General features: G+C 43.3%; 1 protein-coding gene across 3 annotated transcripts in view; it reads left to right on the forward strand.

Moving 5' to 3' along the window:
• The window catches only part of LOC101972115 (transmembrane protein 132B), a 318,135-nt gene extending 302,975 nt beyond the window's left edge, over window positions 1-15,160 (forward strand). For all 3 annotated transcript variants that reach the window (XM_078039369.1, XM_078039371.1, XM_078039370.1), the window contains 4 exons: window positions 1,320-1,525; window positions 6,828-7,098; window positions 8,880-9,071; window positions 9,936-15,160. In XM_078039369.1, the coding sequence (XP_077895495.1) occupies window positions 1,320-1,525; window positions 6,828-7,098; window positions 8,880-9,071; window positions 9,936-11,087 (1,821 nt within the window). In that variant the 3' untranslated portion in view covers window positions 11,088-15,160. The remainder of the gene's footprint in view (window positions 1-1,319; window positions 1,526-6,827; window positions 7,099-8,879; window positions 9,072-9,935) is intronic.
• Window positions 15,161-18,841: the final 3,681 nt, after the last annotated feature.

Here is an 18,841-nt window from a genome sequence, read left to right on the forward strand (position 1 = left end):
GATGCTTAGCAGGCAGTTGGGCTCCTGGTTCTGAGGCCTGGAGCAGAGGTCTGAGCTGTAGCTCCAGATCGAGGTGAAGAGAGAAGGAAGGGAAGTGTCAGGTTCTAGTTGGTGGCTTGTCAGATTGGCTGTGTGGTGCCATCACTGGTTGAGTTGTGAGCCTTGCCAGCGCCCAGTCTGATACAGACTTTTAAGAAAACAGCTCTGCTAAATTTTTTTTTTAGTTTTTTTTTTTTAGGTGGACACAATATCTTTATTTATTTTTTTTATGTGGTACTGAGAATCAAAACCAGTGGCTCATACATGCTAGGCAAGTGTGCTACCACTTGAGCCACATCCCCAGCCTCAGCTCTGCTAATTTTAACCAAGATTGATTTTTGGACTTTTGACTTCTGGAACTTCAAGATAATAAGCTTATTTTGTTAAGTTAAAAAAAGTTGTCAGACCTCTGGCCAGTTATGTTGTAGCCTCAGTTTCTTCATCTGTAAAATGAGATTCTGGCCCCTTTGCAGTTTTGTGATCTGTTGTGAATTGATGGTTTATTTTCTGTCTCCTCTTCATGCCCACTCCTTCCCCTTCCCTCATCTATATGTTTTCATGATGGGCCAGGAGAGCAAGGCAGCAACATTTTATTTGCTTATCCCCTGAAGATGTGAATTGAAATGGAGCCTTAAATTGTCTAATTCTGAATCTGTAAGTGGATCAACTAAAGGGGGAGCCTCCAAACGCTGAGTCAAAAGACCATGCTAAAATGCTACATCCTTACCACTATTCTGCAAACTTATAGTTTAATGGGGAAAAAATAATTGCATCTATGTTTCTAGCATATTTCATGAGTGCTTTGCCTCATGGATTTACCAGGATTTTAATCTAGTACAAAGCTCTCTTGGTTTTTCAGAAGATCCTCTTTATAGCTTGAGTTAAGTATGTTTTTATGTAACAAAAACCTTTTGTGCATCTTCTAATATGCTGCCAGAGTGAAACAAATTGCACCTGGTGTTTGATTGGTGGTGGTTTGAGTTCATGAAAAAAGGTAAGATAAAGAAAAAGCACATAGCAAAAGCAACAGAGGTTGTGTAACTCCATTAAATTACGTTTATGGGTTTACTTGTCAGAGTTTTGTAACAAAATGGTTTTTCTGGAGTCTGTTTATCAGTATTTGTCACTAATTAGTGCCTACAAATTACCCTTTTATGGGAGTCATGTTATCCTGATGTCTTAATAATCAGAGCTGTCACTGCTCACATGCTTTGCTGTTGTTAGGTTTTGCTTGTGCTTTTCTTTCTGGTGCATCTCATGGTTCTCTCTCTTCCCCAAAGGTTTCCAACAACTGTGACTCCATTTTCGTGAATGGGAAGGAAATGAAGAGTAAAGTGGACACAATAGTGAACTTCACCCACCAGCACTTCACCTCCCAGGTGGAAGTCACTGTCTGGGCACCCCGACTCCCCTTGCAGATTGAGATCTCAGACACAGAGCTGAGCCAGATCAAGGGTTGGAGGATCCCAGTGGCCTCCAACAGAAGGTGAGGACCATACCACAGTGGGTTACAGTGGTCTGTGCTTGGGGTTCAGATGAGTCTGACTTGGGACTCACTCACATTTTAGTATTAACACCTTCTAGAGTAGTTGTGAGGATTCAGTGAGATGATAGGTGTGCCTAGCATGGGGCCTGGCATTGGCTCAGCTGTTTTCCATCCCTATCTCACTCCCATTCATTCTTGTATTCCTCTTCCTTAGTCTCCCTGCTCATGGATCTTGGTCATTTCTCATGGACACAATGCAGGGATTAAGACTGTGAGCTCTGGAGTGAGGCTGACTGAGTTTTAAACCCTGGTTTTCCCACTTAAACTCTGAACTTGTAGCTTCACCTGTCCATTCCTCAGTTTCTTTATCTGAATTGAGAATAATATTACTGAAAAGTTGTCCCAAGAATTCAGTGATGTGATGCGTACTCCAGTAGAGAGAATTCTAAAGATGAACTGCTTGCTCTCCAAGGTTCCCATCACCAAACACTGATCTGATAGGGTGGTGAGGGGACTTCACAGAAATAGCTACAAACAACTGATCAATGGAGAGTACCCTGGTGGGCCAGACCCATCAGATAAGCCATTTGAGAGCAGAACATTCTCCATAGCCAATAGCATAGTGGAAGTGGGAGGGATTTGAAGGTGTGAACATTTGTACAGGGTCTTGCTGGCTTTGAAGATGGACTGAGCCACATTTCAAGGAGAGAGGGTGACAGTATTTAGGAGCTGGGAGTAGCCTGAGGATGTGCACCAGTCAGAAAATGGGGGCCCCAGTCCTTCAACAAAAGGATCCAAATAACCTGCAACAACCAGACAGATCCTAGAGGTGGGCTCTTCCCTCACATCTGCTCATCAGGGTCAAGGCCAGACACAGGAGAGGAAAGGCCAAGGTTGGCCTAAGTGGCAACAGGGAGGTGGTGATGGCGCTTAGAATGTGAGAGGAGCATCCTGGGGAAATCACTCCCTGCACAGACAGCTGCAGGGCTGGTAGAAATCTAGACTTCAGAATGCTGCCACTGAGGGCCTGGAGGGAATTGAGGAAGGCCGATTCTTGCTAGGAGGCCGCAGAGTGCTCAGCAGAGCTGGGTACTGCCAGTATATGGAAAGCAACTGAGGCTGGCTGTGGCTGAGGAGGCGATGGGTGTGCACCTTGGAGTCTTCTTGCTACATATGGTAAAATGCAAGAGGAGGGGTAAATGGAGGCAGGACTGATAAAAAGGAACAGGATCTGAGGATGTTGAAGTTTCTAGCATCACTAGATGGCCAGCTATGGGAAAAGCAAGAGACTCCCTGTTGGAAAAGTGGGCCCTTCAGCAGAGGCCGAGGATGGGACTCAAGACTCTTCCCTGAAACCCAAAGGACAGGCCCAGAGCTGACTGCCTGTGTGGCTTATTGATTTGGGCTCACCCTCCACCTCTTCCAGGGCTGTGCATTCTGCCTTTTGGGCAAAACTAGCAGGGAAGGAGTGGGTACCCCATGGTATCCGAAACGGATCACCTGGGCTCCAAGCCCAAGTTGTCATTAGAGCCAAAGCTCAGAAAAGCCCATCAGCACTTGTGCACTAAAACAGAACAAAGTTACTAAAACAGGTTTTAGTAGGATCCAGGGTTTTCTATCATAATATTCAGTATGTGCAGAAGAAAATTGAGAATCACTTGTTATACCAAGCAGGGAGAAAAAAACAAAGCTCTCAGTGAAGAATTACAAATAGCCCCAAAACAAAACAAAACAAAAAAATTAGAAAATCTCAGCAAGCACATGTACTCATCATAAAGAAGAAGATGTAAATCTTAGGACTGAAAAAGAGAGTAACTGTCACTGGGGCTGTCAGAGGATCAAGTCAGGGAGGGCAGACAAAAGAATTTACTCAATATGAGTAAGAGAGAAGTAGGTTGGGAACAAGCGAACAGAGCTTCAGGGACTTGTGAACAATGACAAAAGATCTTAAGTTCTGTAATTAGAATCTGAGGAGACAGGAAAGGGTATAGGGATGAAACAGTATTTGAGAAATAGTGGATGAAAACTTCCCAAATTTGACAAAAGTCACAGCTTATAGATTTGAAAAGTTGGGAAATCACAAAAGTGACAAATCCAAAGAAATCCATGCCAAGGCAAATCATAATTAAGCTTGTGAAACTTAGAAGACAAAGGAAGAATCTTAAAAACATCCTGATATTACACTAATTTGAATGAGGATGAATTTCTCACCTGAGACCAAGGAGGCCAGAAAGACGTGGCACATTTTTCCAGTGGTGAAAGCAAAGAACTGTCAGTCCTGAATCTATATCTGGAAAAAGTATTCTTCAAGAATGAAGGGGAAATAAAGACATTCTTACATGAAGAGAGACAAAATTTATTTCCAGGAGACCTACCCTCAAAGAATGGCTGGCGGAGCTTCTCCAAAGAAAAAGAAAATGATAACTGAAAAAGATTTGGAACTTTGAAAAGGAAAAAAGAATGTCAGAATCAGTGAAATTTAAATAGGATAGAAGTCTTCCTGAATTCATGAATTTCTTAAATTATATTTGACAATCATATTTGGTTGAAACAAAAACTTAGGATCTCATCAATGTGGTGCTTAAAGCACATAGAGGAAGTCTTTAAAACAATTGTTTATGAAAGCAGGGAGGCCAAGGAACCTAAATGAAATTAAGGTGTCTACCTTCCAAGTGGTCAAAATTTGTTACCAGGCCAAAATAAGTTATGCATGGAGGTTAAATTGCACACCCATGCATGCATACAGGCACAAGTGACTCTAAAGTTGGTGAGATCTGAATGAGCTCTGTGTGTGCCAAGGCCAATTGCTTGGTTTTGGTATTGTCCTCTCATTACAAACATAGTCACTTTGCAGTACTGGGTAATGAGTGTATGGGATCTCTCCATACTTTTTTTTTCTTTCAGTGAATTTGTGATTATTTCAAAATTAAAAGTTAAAAGAATTAATAGAGTACAGTTTATCTTAACCTAACAGAACTGTTTTATTTCAATAATTCAGAACTTCTAAAAGTTCACGTATTTACTGACAACTTTTATCATACTGCCACCTTTTAATGAAGTGTAAAATATACTTTATAATGCACTTCTTTCAGTTTTATCCACTTAATTAAGGGGAACTTATCACTAGTACAAAAAAGACAGCTGGTATCATTTATTATAAAATAAATTATATCAAAAATTAATACAAATAAAACAATGTTTTAAATTTCTGAGTAGATGCTGTCTCTCTGTGTGTCTTTGTTAAGTATCAGGACAGCATTTAAAGACTTTGTAGCTTTGAACAGAAACAGTGCTGGTGATGTATTCTGATGGACTCAAAAATAGAATGGGAATGACTTTTCAGTATGTCACAATGTTTTTAATGCTATGTCCCTTTCCCTTTGAAGGCATCTCTCTTACCCATAAAGATCTTTACTTCTCGCTTCAGGAAACTGGAATTGCTGGTCACAGTGCTGGCTCAAGGAGGCAGATTGACCTATTGTGAATAACACATATTTCAGAAATCAAATGGAACTGGATGCAAGCCTGCTAGTTAGCAGTTGTCACGTGTTTTAGTCAGTTGTCACGTGTTTTAGTCAGATCAGAAGACCTGACAAGAACAACATAGAGAACGACAAGTGTATTTCAGCTCATGGTATCAGAGGTTCAGTCCATGGTCAGCTGACTCCATAGCTCTGGGCCAGAGGTGAGGCAGACCATCATGTCAGAAGGGCAGGGAGGAAGAAAGCAGCTCAGGACGTGGTAACCAGGAAGCAGAGAGAGCACCACACTCAGCAGGGACAAAATATAAACCCCTAAAGCCTACTCCCAGTGACCTGCCTCCTACAACTACACCCCACTGCCTACAGTTACCACCAGTTAATACATATCAGTGGATTAATAGGTCACAGGTCTCATAATCTGATTTTTTCACTTCTGAACATTATTTCATCATTCCGTACATGAGCTTTTGGGAATGCCTCAGATCTAAACTGTAACACACGTGTTAACCACTGTAAGCCTTTTGTCATAGCCACAGTGAAGATGAGGTTAGTTGTAGAACCAGTGAGGATGCACACAGGACAACCAGATTGGGCTTGGCCCTGCCTCTGCACATGATCAGTTACGTGGTCCCTTTCTTATCCACATGATCAGGATAGCAGTCCAACTTCAGTCTTCAGGTTTTGTGAGGAATGAATGAGTTAAACATGTGGCTGTTGTAAAGTCAGCTGTCATTGTGGGGAGACTAGGCCCATAGTAGGTGTAACAATAGTACGTAGGAATTGCTGTCATTTCATCCCCTGATGTATTCCTCCTCACTTGTGGTCACAAACTAGGCAACAGCCATGAATCAAAGTCCTCTCCTATGAGGCCACAGGAGAGGTTCTTCTTTAGGGGAAGGTTCTGGAATTGCAGAACCAGAGGATTTCTCAGGGTGGGCTGTGGATAGATGGAGAGCATGTGCCAGGATTGGAAGAAGGGCCAGAGCCTTGGTGAAGGAAAGCAAAAGCCAGAATGGGTGAAAGGAGAGATCTACTCACAAGTTTTACCAGTAACACGAGCAGCTTTGCTCCCAGAGCAATACTTGTGGGGAGGGCAGGATGTGCCAGGGGAGAGCACTCTGGCACCCCAAGCAGGAGGAAGCTGCTTCTGTGGAGTCCACTGGCCCAGGCCAGTGAGGAGTGGGAAATGAGAGCAGGCCAAGCCTACTGGCTCCTGGTTTATCTTTGCAGTTCCTAAGGGGCTTTCCCAGTGTCTTCACACCTTGATGTCCTTAGTCCTTGATCTTTATACTCCCAAAGGGGAGGAACAGGCAGCCATTCTTATTTTCATTTTCAGCATGAGGTACCTGAGCCCATGGGAGAGCAGAGCATCTGGCTCAAGGCAGAACAGGGAATGCAAGCAGGAATCCAGACAGCTCCTGTGTCTCAGGACCTCGCATTTCTGCTTCAGAAGCCACGGTCTTACTTCATTTCCACATGGGGAATCGTATTTTGATGCCCAGTTTCCAGAGGGCAAAGAGCAGAGGCTCCATTTCTGCCTGTCTGGTCTGGAGTCTCCTGTGGCAGTGGACCAGGGAAGCCAGGGTGCACTTGCTGTCCATCTTCTAAGTGTGAAGCAGCCTGTGTGGCTCACGGTGACTGCTGAAAAGGTATTGAATGAATTAACTGCTGAAAGTTGAGTGAATCAATGGATGAACAGATTTGGCCTGAGAAAAGCCACTTTATTTCACTCTGCGCCATCACCTGGACTCTAAACCAGGGGCACATGACACTCCTTCCCAACAAGGATGCTTACTCTGTTGTGGTCTGTTTGTGTTCAGGCCCACCCGGGAGAGTGAAGACGAGGAGGACGAGGAGAAGAAGGGACGAGGCTGCTCCCTGCAGTACCAGCATGCCCTGGTGCGCGTCCTCACCCAGTTTGTGACTGAGTCATCTGACTTGGGTCAGCTGACCTACATGTTGGGCCCAGACTGGCAGTTTGACATCACTGACCTTGTGACAGAGTTCATGAAGGTGGAGGAGCCCAGAGTCGCCCAGTTACAGGATGGCAGGACCCTGGTTGGTCGGGAGCCAGGAATCACCACTGTTCAGGTACACGGGGTTCATGTTTTGCCACCTCTCCAACACCAGTACCTGCTGATGGTGCAGGAAAATGCTGCCATGCAGGGGTGTGCACATGTGTGAGGGTGATTGTGCAAATGTGCAGATACCGAGTCTGCCTGTAACAGAATCATGAGAAGCAATAGAGTATTCACCAATTTTAATAACCTAAACACATTTTGTATTTTAGAGAGGGTTGAGAAAAATGCCTGATCTGTTTTTACCAGAGAAAGCTAAATGAAACACATAGTGTAAGTCACCCTTTTCCCGATATGACACTTTTTTTTTAATCTGTACTAGGAGGTGGTAGAACCTCTGAAAGCAAATTTCTCCTCAACTTTGACTTTTAACCATTTAGCTATATTATACCTTTAACAGTAGGCAAAGATTTTTTAAAGCATGTATTTGGCTATAAAATACAAAGAATCTATAGTTAAAAGCTCTCTATTTTCATCATACTAATAGTAAAATAATTTCTAACTGATTTTGGCAAGATTAAAAAAGAAAAAGTCACAGATTGTTTTATTTTTGCAAATTTAAAATGTTACTGCTCCTAGTTAATTATGTCTTATTTTAGGTGTTGCCAAAGTTAATTTTCGACAAAGTTGAATTAAATATGTAACATTCTATATTCTTGTCTATTTCTGTGTAATATATTACCACCAATTTAACATTTCAAGACAACAGTAGTTTATTAAGTTATATTCTGTGGGTACACAGTCCTGGTGGGTGGGCTGGTTCTATGCTCAGGGTTCCTAAAGCTGAGATCCAGGTGCTGGCTGGGCTTGGCCCTTAATCTTGGAGTTTTGGGAACTCATTGGCTTTTAATCTCATTCAGTTTCTTGGAAGAACTTAGCTCTCTTATAGTTATAGCACTGAGGTCACAGTTTCCTTACTGTCAGCCAGGTGTTGCCCTATCCTCTAAGAGGACCCCTCCATTCCTTCTCACATGATCCCTCTCTCATCAGTAATGGCTGGATTCAGTCCTTCTGACACTTAGAGTCTGAATTCTCCTGCTACCAGCTGGGGAAATGCACTCTGCTGTTAAGGGTTCCTGTATAATTCGGCAGACCCTTGTTTTAGAGCCAGCTATGCCATATAACAGTGTGATTATAGAGTGCTTTCTCATTGTGTTTGAAGGTTAAGGTCAACATTTAGGGGGACTGTTCTAGAAATTGTGCCTTTGACATATTCCTGTCCCGGTTTCAGTCTCCCATGGTTGCACATTAAATGGTAAAGTGGTAGGAATGGCTCCTTAGGACATGACTATTCCCTGCCCCACTTTAACTGTTCATCCAGTTATCCCACAGTGGTCCACACAGTGATCATGTTGTCCCATGATAGGCATCTAACCTGCCCATTGGAAGGGATGTGAGCAGGAGAAGAGGGCTGATCACCATTTCCTTCAAAAGAGTTGACCACAGGCCACTGCTTTCAAAGCCTGAATGTCGGTTGTTGGGAAAGTGCTACTCTTTGAGTGCTGAGTACCAAGGCAAGCAATTTGAGTTATTGCCTCTAACTTAAAACAAGCTTATCTCAGAAAATACACTGTTGTTATCATGGCATGAATCCCAAGAAAGAAAGTGGATTAAGGTGACCTTTATAAAACTCCTTCAAGTGCTAAGTTTAATTGGACAATGGCAGGATACCTACGTAAGCAGTCTTCCTGTGTGTGCTCTGTAGAGCACTGCAGAGTCTCCCGAGGCCCCACCAGCTCCAGGACTTGAAATTGTCACATGGGCAGAGACCGCGCTTTCTCACTTACTCCCCAGGTCCTCTCACCTCTCTCTGACTCCATCCTGGCTGAGAAGACAGTGATTGTCCTGGATGACCGCGTCACCATTGTGGAGCTGGGCGTTCAGCTGGTGGCTGGCTTGTCCCTCTCCCTGCAGCCTCACAGGGTGGACCGAAGGGTCATCGTCTCCACAGTGGCTGCCCAGGATGTCCTCCAGGCCCCACAGCAGGTGAGAGCCTGGAGGCCTGTGCCCTGGTCCATGGTCAGCTCCTCTCCAGGTTGTTTTGTCCTACACAGAGGGTCAGCAGGGTCTTGCAGCCCCTCGCAGCCCCTTGCTGTTCTTGGAGCTGCTCCCGCATCTCCCCTAGCACATTGGGTCTAGGAAAGCGTGTAGAGATGGAGGCTCATATCCTCCACCATTTGTTCTCTAGCAGGATAACCTGTGATAGGCACAGTCTGCTGTTGGACTGTGAGCTGAGGGCCATGTTTTTTTACCTTGGCCAAACCAAATGGGTAATTTTTGATATTGCATCTTGCTAAGTTGCTGAGACTGGCACTGAACTCATGATCCTCCTGCCTCAACCTCCTGGTTGGCTAGTATTACAGGTGTGCATCACTGTGCCTGGCTGTTGCAAATCATTTATAAAGATAACCGAGGCACTGGGCCGTTCAAGCAGTCCAACTTCATAATCCATCGTTTACCAAGAAATTTACCAGAGTGTGTTTTGCTTCATCAGCATTGGCTTCCTAATAAAGAAGGTTCAAAGCGATATTATCTTTAGCAGTAGCCTGATTAGTTGCACCTCAAATTGATTCAGATAAATTGCCTGATCTTTCAAAGTGTTTTTAGAAAGGTCAAAGTCAAATTCTTTGATATGGCATGCAGTAAATTAATTTACACTTTAGTGCATTCATGAAAGCTTATTATTTATTTCTCATACCAGTGGAGCTCCTGCAGATTATTGATGCCAGTTCAAGGCATGACAAGAACTGGTAAAGATTATAAAACGGAAGATTTTTTTCTACATATACTTAAAAGCGTGTGTTGTAAATTTGAAGGAAGCTGATCATGCTTTGATTTCGTTTCCCTCAGGAAGCCATAGTCAGTTCTTGGATTTTGTTCAGTGATGGCTCCGTGACACCTTTAGACATTTATGATCCCAAGGATTTTTCCATAACTGTCTCATCATTGGATGAAATGGTGGTGTCTGTCCAGCCAAACTTGCAGTCCCAGTGGCCGCTTGTGGTTGCAGAGGGCGAAGGACAAGGGCCCCTGATAAAGTTGGAGATGATGATCAGCGAGCCTTGCCAGAAGACCAAGAGGAAGAGTGTTCTTGCTGTGGGTAAAGGAAGCGTCAAAGTCAGGTTTGCACCAGGCATGGAGGAGGAGCACCGAGGAGGCACCAATGACATTGAGGGCGTGAACCGGGAATTCAAAGATCACCTGAGCAACTCCATAGAGCGGGAAGGGAGCCAGGAGCGAGCAGTCCAGGAGTGGCTCCAGCGTGGGGGCCCTGCTGGCCCAGAGGACAGGACCAACAGGAGCACAACCCTGCCGCTGCCTGGGGAGGGGAAGGACAAGAAGCTGCTCAAGAGTGGTGGTGCAGACGCCTTTACCAGCTTCCCCACCCAGGGGAAATTTCCAGAATCCAGTAACCCTAGTGACCTTACAGTGGCCTCCAGGGGCTTGACAGACTTGGAGATCGGCATGTACGCCCTGCTCTGCGTCTTCTGCCTGGCCATCCTGGTCTTCCTGATCAACTGTGTGGCGTTTGCCTGGAAGTACAGACACAAAAGGCTTGCGGTGAGCGAGCAGGGCAACATCCCCCACTCCCATGACTGGGTCTGGCTTGGGAATGAGGTGGAGCTTTTGGAGAACCCAGTGGACATCACGCTCCCCTCAGAGGAGTGCACGACCATGATAGACAGGGGGCTGCAGTTCGAGGAGAGGAACTTCCTGCTGAACGGAGGTTCCCAGAAGCCCTTCCACAGTCAGCTGCTCAGACCTTCTGACTATGTCTATGAGAAAGAGATGAAAAATGAACCTGTAAACTCTTCTGGCCCGAAGAGGAAGAGGGTCAAGTTTACTTCCTACACCACCATCCTCCCTGAGGATGGGGGCCCGTACACCAACTCCATCCTGTTTGACAGTGATGACAACATCAAGTGGGTCTGCCAGGACATGGGGCTGGGGGACTCACAGGACTTCAGAGACTATATGGAAAGACTGCAGGACCAGATGTAAACTCCTTTCTTATGTTGTATTCACCTTTATGCCTTCTGTTTTCTGAACGGTGGAGCAGTGAGTCTGATCAGCAATAGGGTGACTTCACAAAGCTGAGTTCGTAGAGGTCTGGAGGGAGCCCTTTCTAAGCATGTTTCAGAGGCCTGGAGAGTTACATCAGCTGGGTTTTAAGCTGGGAAATGCCTCGAAAACAGCTACATGTAGGGACTGGAGGAATTCTAAGACAACAGTTTTGCCTACAGCCTGGTACCAGCTCAGTGCAGGTAGAGTAAACCTGACCCCACAGACATTGTTAGTCATCTCACGGCGAATGGCTGTGTGTAGTGAGGAGAGATTTGGATGGTGATTTTCCTGTTCCTAGACCTTTTAAAGCACAGTGGGCAGGTACAGCCCGTGGCCTGGGTTTGGACACACATGAGAGGTGACTGAATGTAGCTTTCCTTATTTGTTAGGAGCGCTGCTCAGTATTTTTATATACATTTCCACCTGCACCTGTTCCTTTGACCTCTGGAATTTTTTTTGAAACACGAAGAGAAGAAATTTCAGTCTTTGAGATCTGTGTGATTTACAAATGAGTTTTATTCCCTGGGATTTGCCCCGCGTCACGTCATTTCCTGGGTCTCCATACAGGATGTCAGGTTTTTCAAGTTTTGAGCACTTCTTTCTTTACTGACAGCATCTAAGAAGTTTATTCTCACTTTCTTTTTCCTACCTTTTGCTGTTGAACTTTCTTGTGTATGACTGGGACAGGGGTTTTGCTTAAAATGTTGATATCCAGTGAGGGAGGGTCATCTCTTTACATTTTTCTATGTGAAGTTTAAAACAACTTGGAGGAAAGTTGTGAACATACACATTTATTTTTGTCCTCTGTTTGCTAAGAATCCTGGGGAGCTCCTGGAGTACACTGCTGAGGGCAGAAAGCCCCCAGGGAGCAGTGATTATGCAGGTTCTTTGTAGTCAACACAATGTACCATCCAAACTGAATCTAAAGGTAGAATCCATCTACATCTGCGCTGAAGGGAAATTGCCCAGGAAATAGCTTCCAATTAAACTTTCCATTTTACCAGAAAAAAAGAAAATTCAATGATGTTTCAAGTTAGCAATACATATAAATTATCCATACAATAACTAACTTCACAGGTGTGCATTTGTGGGAAAAGCAATGGGTTCCCCCCAGAATTCACAAAAATAAATGACTGTTCCAGAGCCCAAGAAGCAGCTATTATGAACAAACTATAGCTATTGAAAAATCAAAGTGCTAAGAGGAAAAAAGTGATTCTTATATAATTTTTAAATAAAAATATTTAGACTCATCATGAATCATAAAGTAAGAATTTCAGATTAGCAAAATGTGACATTTTTATTTAATAAGATGCTATAGGTGGAAAAGCAGACACTGGACTAATCTGTCTCATTATGAGTTAACTGAGCCATTTGCATCCCTAAGAAATGGAATTTGAAAGGCCCAAAGTAGGAGGCATGTGCAGCCAGTCACCCTTATTCCCAGTGGCTGACAACTGAGCTATTCAAAAGAGAATTGTTTTCATTCAATTGCTCTCTTATTTTAGATTCTCATGGATGGGAACTTGACAACTCAGCCTCTTCTAGTCATGAAGCAGCAGCCAGAAATTTCTCCTATATCTCATGCATGCCACAGACAGGGCTGAAATTGCAGGTGGTATAGCGGTGACCTCAGAGGCTGGTATTGGATTGGTTTTATAAGTATTTAAAATGGCGCTTAGGAGCTGAAGCCAGGGACTGCAGAGAGCTTCAACTTAACTGGAGAATGAAGCAGAATACTTAGGCCTTAACTGCAAAAGAAGTTTGCAGGACAGCTGGCGCCTTTTAGGAAGAGCTCCCTGGTTAGCCAGTGGCCTTTCAGAGGGCTTAGTGGGAAGGTAGCACAGAACAACTGTGAGGACAGAAGAGAGTTCATGCCTGATGGACGCACAGCCAAGCTATCCAGGAAGTCTGGCTCCTTCTAGGAGATGTTTTCAGTTCCATCTTCTTTTGGAGCTTCAATATCAAAGAAATAATGGAGGTCCTTTCTGAAAGTGAGGAGTGTGAACTGAAGGGGAGGAGTTTACTCAGCAGGCTGCCTCCCAACCACTGGCACATCGAGACTTTGGTGGGGGCATAGTTTGGGAGGAATTACCATTGTCGTGGGGAGCATCACTAAGGAACATACAAATCGGAACCTTTCCTGAGGTGGGAACATGGGACAGGGACAGAGAGCAAACAGGGAGTATTGGGTTGTGCCAGATCAGCCTAAATGGAGCTGGAAGCTGACCATGATCCTGAAGAAGCTTCTAGTGGACAACACAGACTCACCCAGCATGAATTAACGCCCATATAGTCACCTGTGCTCTTTCACGTTAGAGCTCAGTTAGTTCAACATGGAGGAAGTCAAATGGAAGGTCATGGGAAAGGGTCCATTTTACAATATAATATCCACTCACAAACACACACACATATGTACACGTGTGTGTGCTTGAAGCTGAAGAGTCAAACGTAGACCATTTAGTGGGACTCGAGTGACAGTTGTTTTCAACTGTTGCATGGACACCTTTCATTGAAGTATTTTATGCTCCTATTTACTGCATAGTATAAACCATGGGTTAGATCACCTTGTTTTCCAGCTAGTCAGCCACAGCTATTAAGCACTACACCTCAAGATACCTAAACCCAAACGGGAACAACATAAACTATTAAGCCTTGAACTCCAGTTTCCAGTCATCATGCTTTTACCTGTCTTCATTCTCTGGATTTTCATGGTTGAGATATTCAGATCCTGGGGCTTGATGCATAACCTAGCCCCAGGTTGTCAAGGGCTGCCAAGTCCCCTTTTTCCCCATAGAGTGGCATGCTCAGACTCCTCCTGAGGGAGGAACCTGCAGGCTGTGGACATTGGTCGCAGGCAGGAAGCTTGAGATGTGAGCTGAGGACTACGTGGCTTGGAGCAGTTGAAGATGTGCAGCCACTGTCTCCAGGTCCCGGTGTTCCTCTTTCAAGTCCAGAGTACAGGGACCAAGAAGCAGCTGCCAGACCAAAAAGCCTGCTTTTAAACATAGGTGTGCTGCATTTGAGAGAGCAAGAAGAGGAAGAAAAAGATCCCACAAACCCCAGAATACTCTGTGTACCAAGAGAAGAAACATCACCTTCCTAGCTGTTGCACATACTGGCCAGGGTAAATTCCCAGCCTACAATAATCCTCCATATCTACACAGAAAGTTTTGATTTATGCACATGAATGCAGTGAAAACATGGATTGGTGTTTCTGCCCAATCGCCATATCTGGAGATAATGTACTTGCTGATTTTTAAGTTTTAAGAAGTCCACCTTTGTGTAAATTGATCAGCTTTTTAGAAAGGGATCTTTCTAATATTGGCAAATTGAGACCATAGTAAAACTTTTGTCAGCAAAGATCCATTCAGTCCACTGAGGGTGGCTTCATCTGAATCCTTCATGCCACTGGCATCATTGGGCTTTCTACTCTAATCATCTTAAAAATTATCTTAATTCTCCATTCTGGTCTCTGTAAATGACACCTCAGATGGTTTATAAACTTAATAACCTTCCTCTCAATTAAAATTACATATGTGTTCTGTGATGTACATCACCTGTATGTAAAGGGACAGGTTGGATGGTGGAAAAGCTATGCTGAAATGTGGATATCAGATATTTTTGTATGTAATATAGACATTACACTGAAACTCTGAGAGGTGTATCAGAATAAACACATTTAAAATAAAAGCATGCAAAACTGTAGCATTTAAATGTACAGACCTCCAACTCAAAAATATCTCAACTGATGATGGGAAAAACATTAGGACCTGACAATCGTGAAATGCATTGAGTTAGGAATTCTGGCCTGGAAAGGATGTGGCTCATCTTGGCAATGTTGATGAAACTTGCTGGAATATTTTGATTTTACTCTTCATTACTTTTGGATCTTTCCTTTTTTCCTGGAAATATTTCAGAAATAAAGTGACTTCACTTTTCCAGCATAATGGTATATTCTAACCACAGGGTAATTCATCGTTTTTAACATGAAAATAAACATTTAAACATTCTTCAATTGTTTCATTATTTTACCTACATGATCCTTTTCTAATTTCAACTTCTATATGATTGGCTATATTTATAGATACATATATTTTTCTTTTCAGCCAGAGATTGTAACATCCTTGATGACATAATAAATGGACACCAAAACGAAATATTCCCTAAAAGTCAAAGGTGACGTTGAGATTTAAAAATTTTCCCATTTGTTTTCCTAACAGGCTTTGGAAACTTTCCAGATATCTTACAAAGAAGACTCATTTCTCATGTCTCTGTTGAGGGTCAGACAACCTTGAAATCAGGGCTAAAGTGCAAGGTGCAGTGGGTGTTTGGTAGTGTGATAACTGGCCACCCTCTGGCTTTCCCTGGTGAGTGACTTGGTTTTGTGGATGCATTTGGGCAGTAGCTTTGCATGGGCTTGAGCCTGGGTGCTGAGGATCCAGACAGAAGCTCTAGAGATGCAAATGAGACACAGGACAGCAGGGGCCTCTGCTTAGAAGATGAGGTAGCTGGTTCATTTGAGGGTGTGCTGGCCAAGTACCTAAGGCTGCAAATGCATTTCTTGAAACTGCCAGTGTTATCTTTGGTACTTTGGCAAATACTACCCATTGTTCTCAGGGTGCATATGAGTGTCTCAGGCAGTAACTTGGCATGTCATAAATGTTTCATGCCACACCTGGTCTCTCATCAGACCCTTCAGACCCCTGTAAATGCTGGCTTGTGAGATGTAGGCTGTGAGGTAGTTGGCTTGTGAAATCTAGGCTGTGAGGTAGCAGGCTTTCTTGCTTATTTATAAAATGTTTGGCTCATTTGGCAGCAAATGAGCCAAAAAACTTTGCTAGGTGTACAAGCCCACCCCCATCAGGATTGCTTTTCAGCACTTGGGTAATTATTACCCACTAACAGCTTTCAAAGCTTCTTTCTCCTTGAAACATGGGAAGACTGAGCCACAGAACCTAGATATCTTGTCCTAGAGCTCAGTGTGTCTGTTCACAGTTTATATCTCAAAAAGAGAAGGAACAAAAAAGAAAGTTTGAAATGAGATATGTAATACAGGGATCACTTTGTATTTAATTTTTTGTGCATATGAGCACAAAAAAAACTGTATTTCAGTTTTTTAAAATATTAAAGTCCTTAATACTTGTTAGTTTCATTATGACTTTATACAATTTGGATAGGTAATGGAGTGTTTTGTTGTTTGCTTTTAGAAATTTCTAAAAGTATAAAAGTAGAGACATCTAACCTGGGTTACAATGTTTACAGACTCATGTTTCAAACAAGTAGGACACCAACGCTTTCCAGGTGGAAATTCAAGTTCATTCAGGGACATTATCTTCCCAGTTTAAGGAAGCAATAATGTTGTCAACTCAATGCTGAACAACCTTCGTGTTCTATGAAACGTCTTTAAAATTTCTTTGGCTTTAATTGCTCCTCTTGGTCAGTTGTTCAGATGAAACATTGTCATTGTTTGTTAGAGATTGAATCTCGTTAAGATGCTGCAGAAACTGAGAAGACAATGGCTTTTTCATACATCTCCATCGCCCTCTGCAATGATACACTTTAGAGTTGGATGCTGCTTTGGAATTTGGGGGTCTGTGTGATGCTGAATTTTTTTACCTGTTTGAAAATATTATGGTCCCTTCTTCATATCTGTAGTACTTGATTCCAGGTCCCCCTGAAGTTACAAAAATCTGAGATGCTCAAGTTCTTTATGTAAAAAAGGTATAGTAGGATTTTCCAGAACCTATACAACCCTCCTGTAGAGTTGAAATGATTTCTAGATTACTTATGATTCCTAACACAATGTCAATGCTTTGTAAATAGTTGTTATACTGTACTGTTTAGGGAATAATTACCAGGAATAAGTATTCATGTTTAGTACAGATGTATTTTTTTCTGAATGGGTTGATCTGGGTTGAATCAGTGGATATAGAAGCTGTGGATATGAAGGGCCATTGCACTTCTTCAGGATGGCGGAACTCACTTTTGACTTGGCACTTTTTTTTCACTTCCTTCTACCAAAAGAGCACATGGGGTTTTCTACTTTCCATTCTAAGGTTGGAGCTGAAAGACCTACTACTTTACTGTTACCTCTCCTATAGGAATCTGACTCACTGAATGAAATAGCTTATGTTGTATTCACTTCACTCCAAGATGCTTCCTTAGAGAATGTGTCTTTTCTCCTGATCACAATCACTTAGGGTCTCCATTTTTCCTGTGTGTATTCCTAAATGGTACAAGCATTTCCATTCCATGAACATCGTGGGCTGACAGGAAGCACACCACTCCTGCACTCAGCATCCATATTGCCAATCTCCATGGGACACATCTGGAAATGTGCAGTAGACCTTCCACCATCCCAGTTCTCCTGTGCAGTGAAGTGTTCCACAGCCACCAGTTCAGACACCAGAAGATGCCAGGACTGGCAGATGTCCCTCTTCTTAGCACAGATCCAGTGGCTTCCTTTCTTAGTTGTCCTCCTCTGGAGCCTTACTTTGGACTTACAGCAAGGGCGACAATTCAGAATTCAGAGTGGATTCTGAGAACAAACCCGTTGTCCAGGGCTCCATTACCAGATATTCTAGGCCTTCTCCACACATCGTTGTTGGTTTAAGCAAACATCAAAACTGAAAGGCAGGATCTGAGAGTGGAGAACTAAGGAAAGAAATGCTTGAGCTCAGAGGAAAAGACGTGAGACCCAGTGAGAAGCAGCACACCCACACGCTGAGCACCACACTGCAGGTCCATGCTCACAGGGGGCGGCTGCATCTCTTCTGTGGCCAATCATTTTTACAGTGCTACTTCTCTGTGATAGATGTCTAGAGAGCATGATGTTACCTAGAGATTTAAACCTGTGTCCCCCTTGTCAGGCCCAGCCTCAGATGCCTCTTGTACAGGTGGACCCTTGGCTGTAGACCATAATGAGTGGCCAGACACACTGGGCCCAGTCAACTGTACATTCTGGGTGGTTTCCAGGCAGCAAATAGAAGAAATAATTTTTATCTGGCATTTGGAAGAAAAGGGTGTTATCCTTTACTTTTCACTTTTCTGAAATTGGATTCTTCATGCCAGATATTATGAACAGAGCATGCTGTTATCACCCAGTGCTTCTCTGTGTGATGTATTTATCCATTTCGATGCCCATGGCTTTCAGTACAACCTGTTGTGTATGTTCCATAGTGTACCCTACCATACCTGTAAAGGCACTTCCAAACATTTTAAAAAGAAAAAATAAAACATGTTGGATGATTTCTTGTTATAGTAAGACAATTAATTGGTAGGTTCCAGGAAAGGATCTCTTCAAAAAGACATTCCAAGAAAGATACTGAGAAATCCTCAAGTTGTACGTAGAGGTGGCCATAACTACATTGTCATAGCTGTCATTGTCATGGACATCTATTGTCTGAGACCCTAAGAGTTAGAGAAAATAATGACTTATTTAAGTCTGAGAGAAAGATTCCAGGAGAAACAGGCTGCCCTTTAGCTCCAGGGAAAGTCTCGGGAACTTGATGAGTCCAAGTCTTGCTCATCACTGACATTCCCGAGTGGCCCTGAGTGTCTATAGCTAAGACAGGCAAATTCAGTTCTTGGAGAAGGCCAAGAAAAGTCCCTATTTCCATAAAACTTACAAAGTTGAATTTTAATGAGAGAAAAACTTTATTCAAATGTGTCCCTGCCAGACAGGGGCTGTT

Source organism: Ictidomys tridecemlineatus, chromosome 2, assembly GCF_052094955.1.
Source record: "Ictidomys tridecemlineatus isolate mIctTri1 chromosome 2, mIctTri1.hap1, whole genome shotgun sequence".
Classification (NCBI taxonomy): domain Eukaryota; kingdom Metazoa; phylum Chordata; class Mammalia; order Rodentia; family Sciuridae; genus Ictidomys; species Ictidomys tridecemlineatus.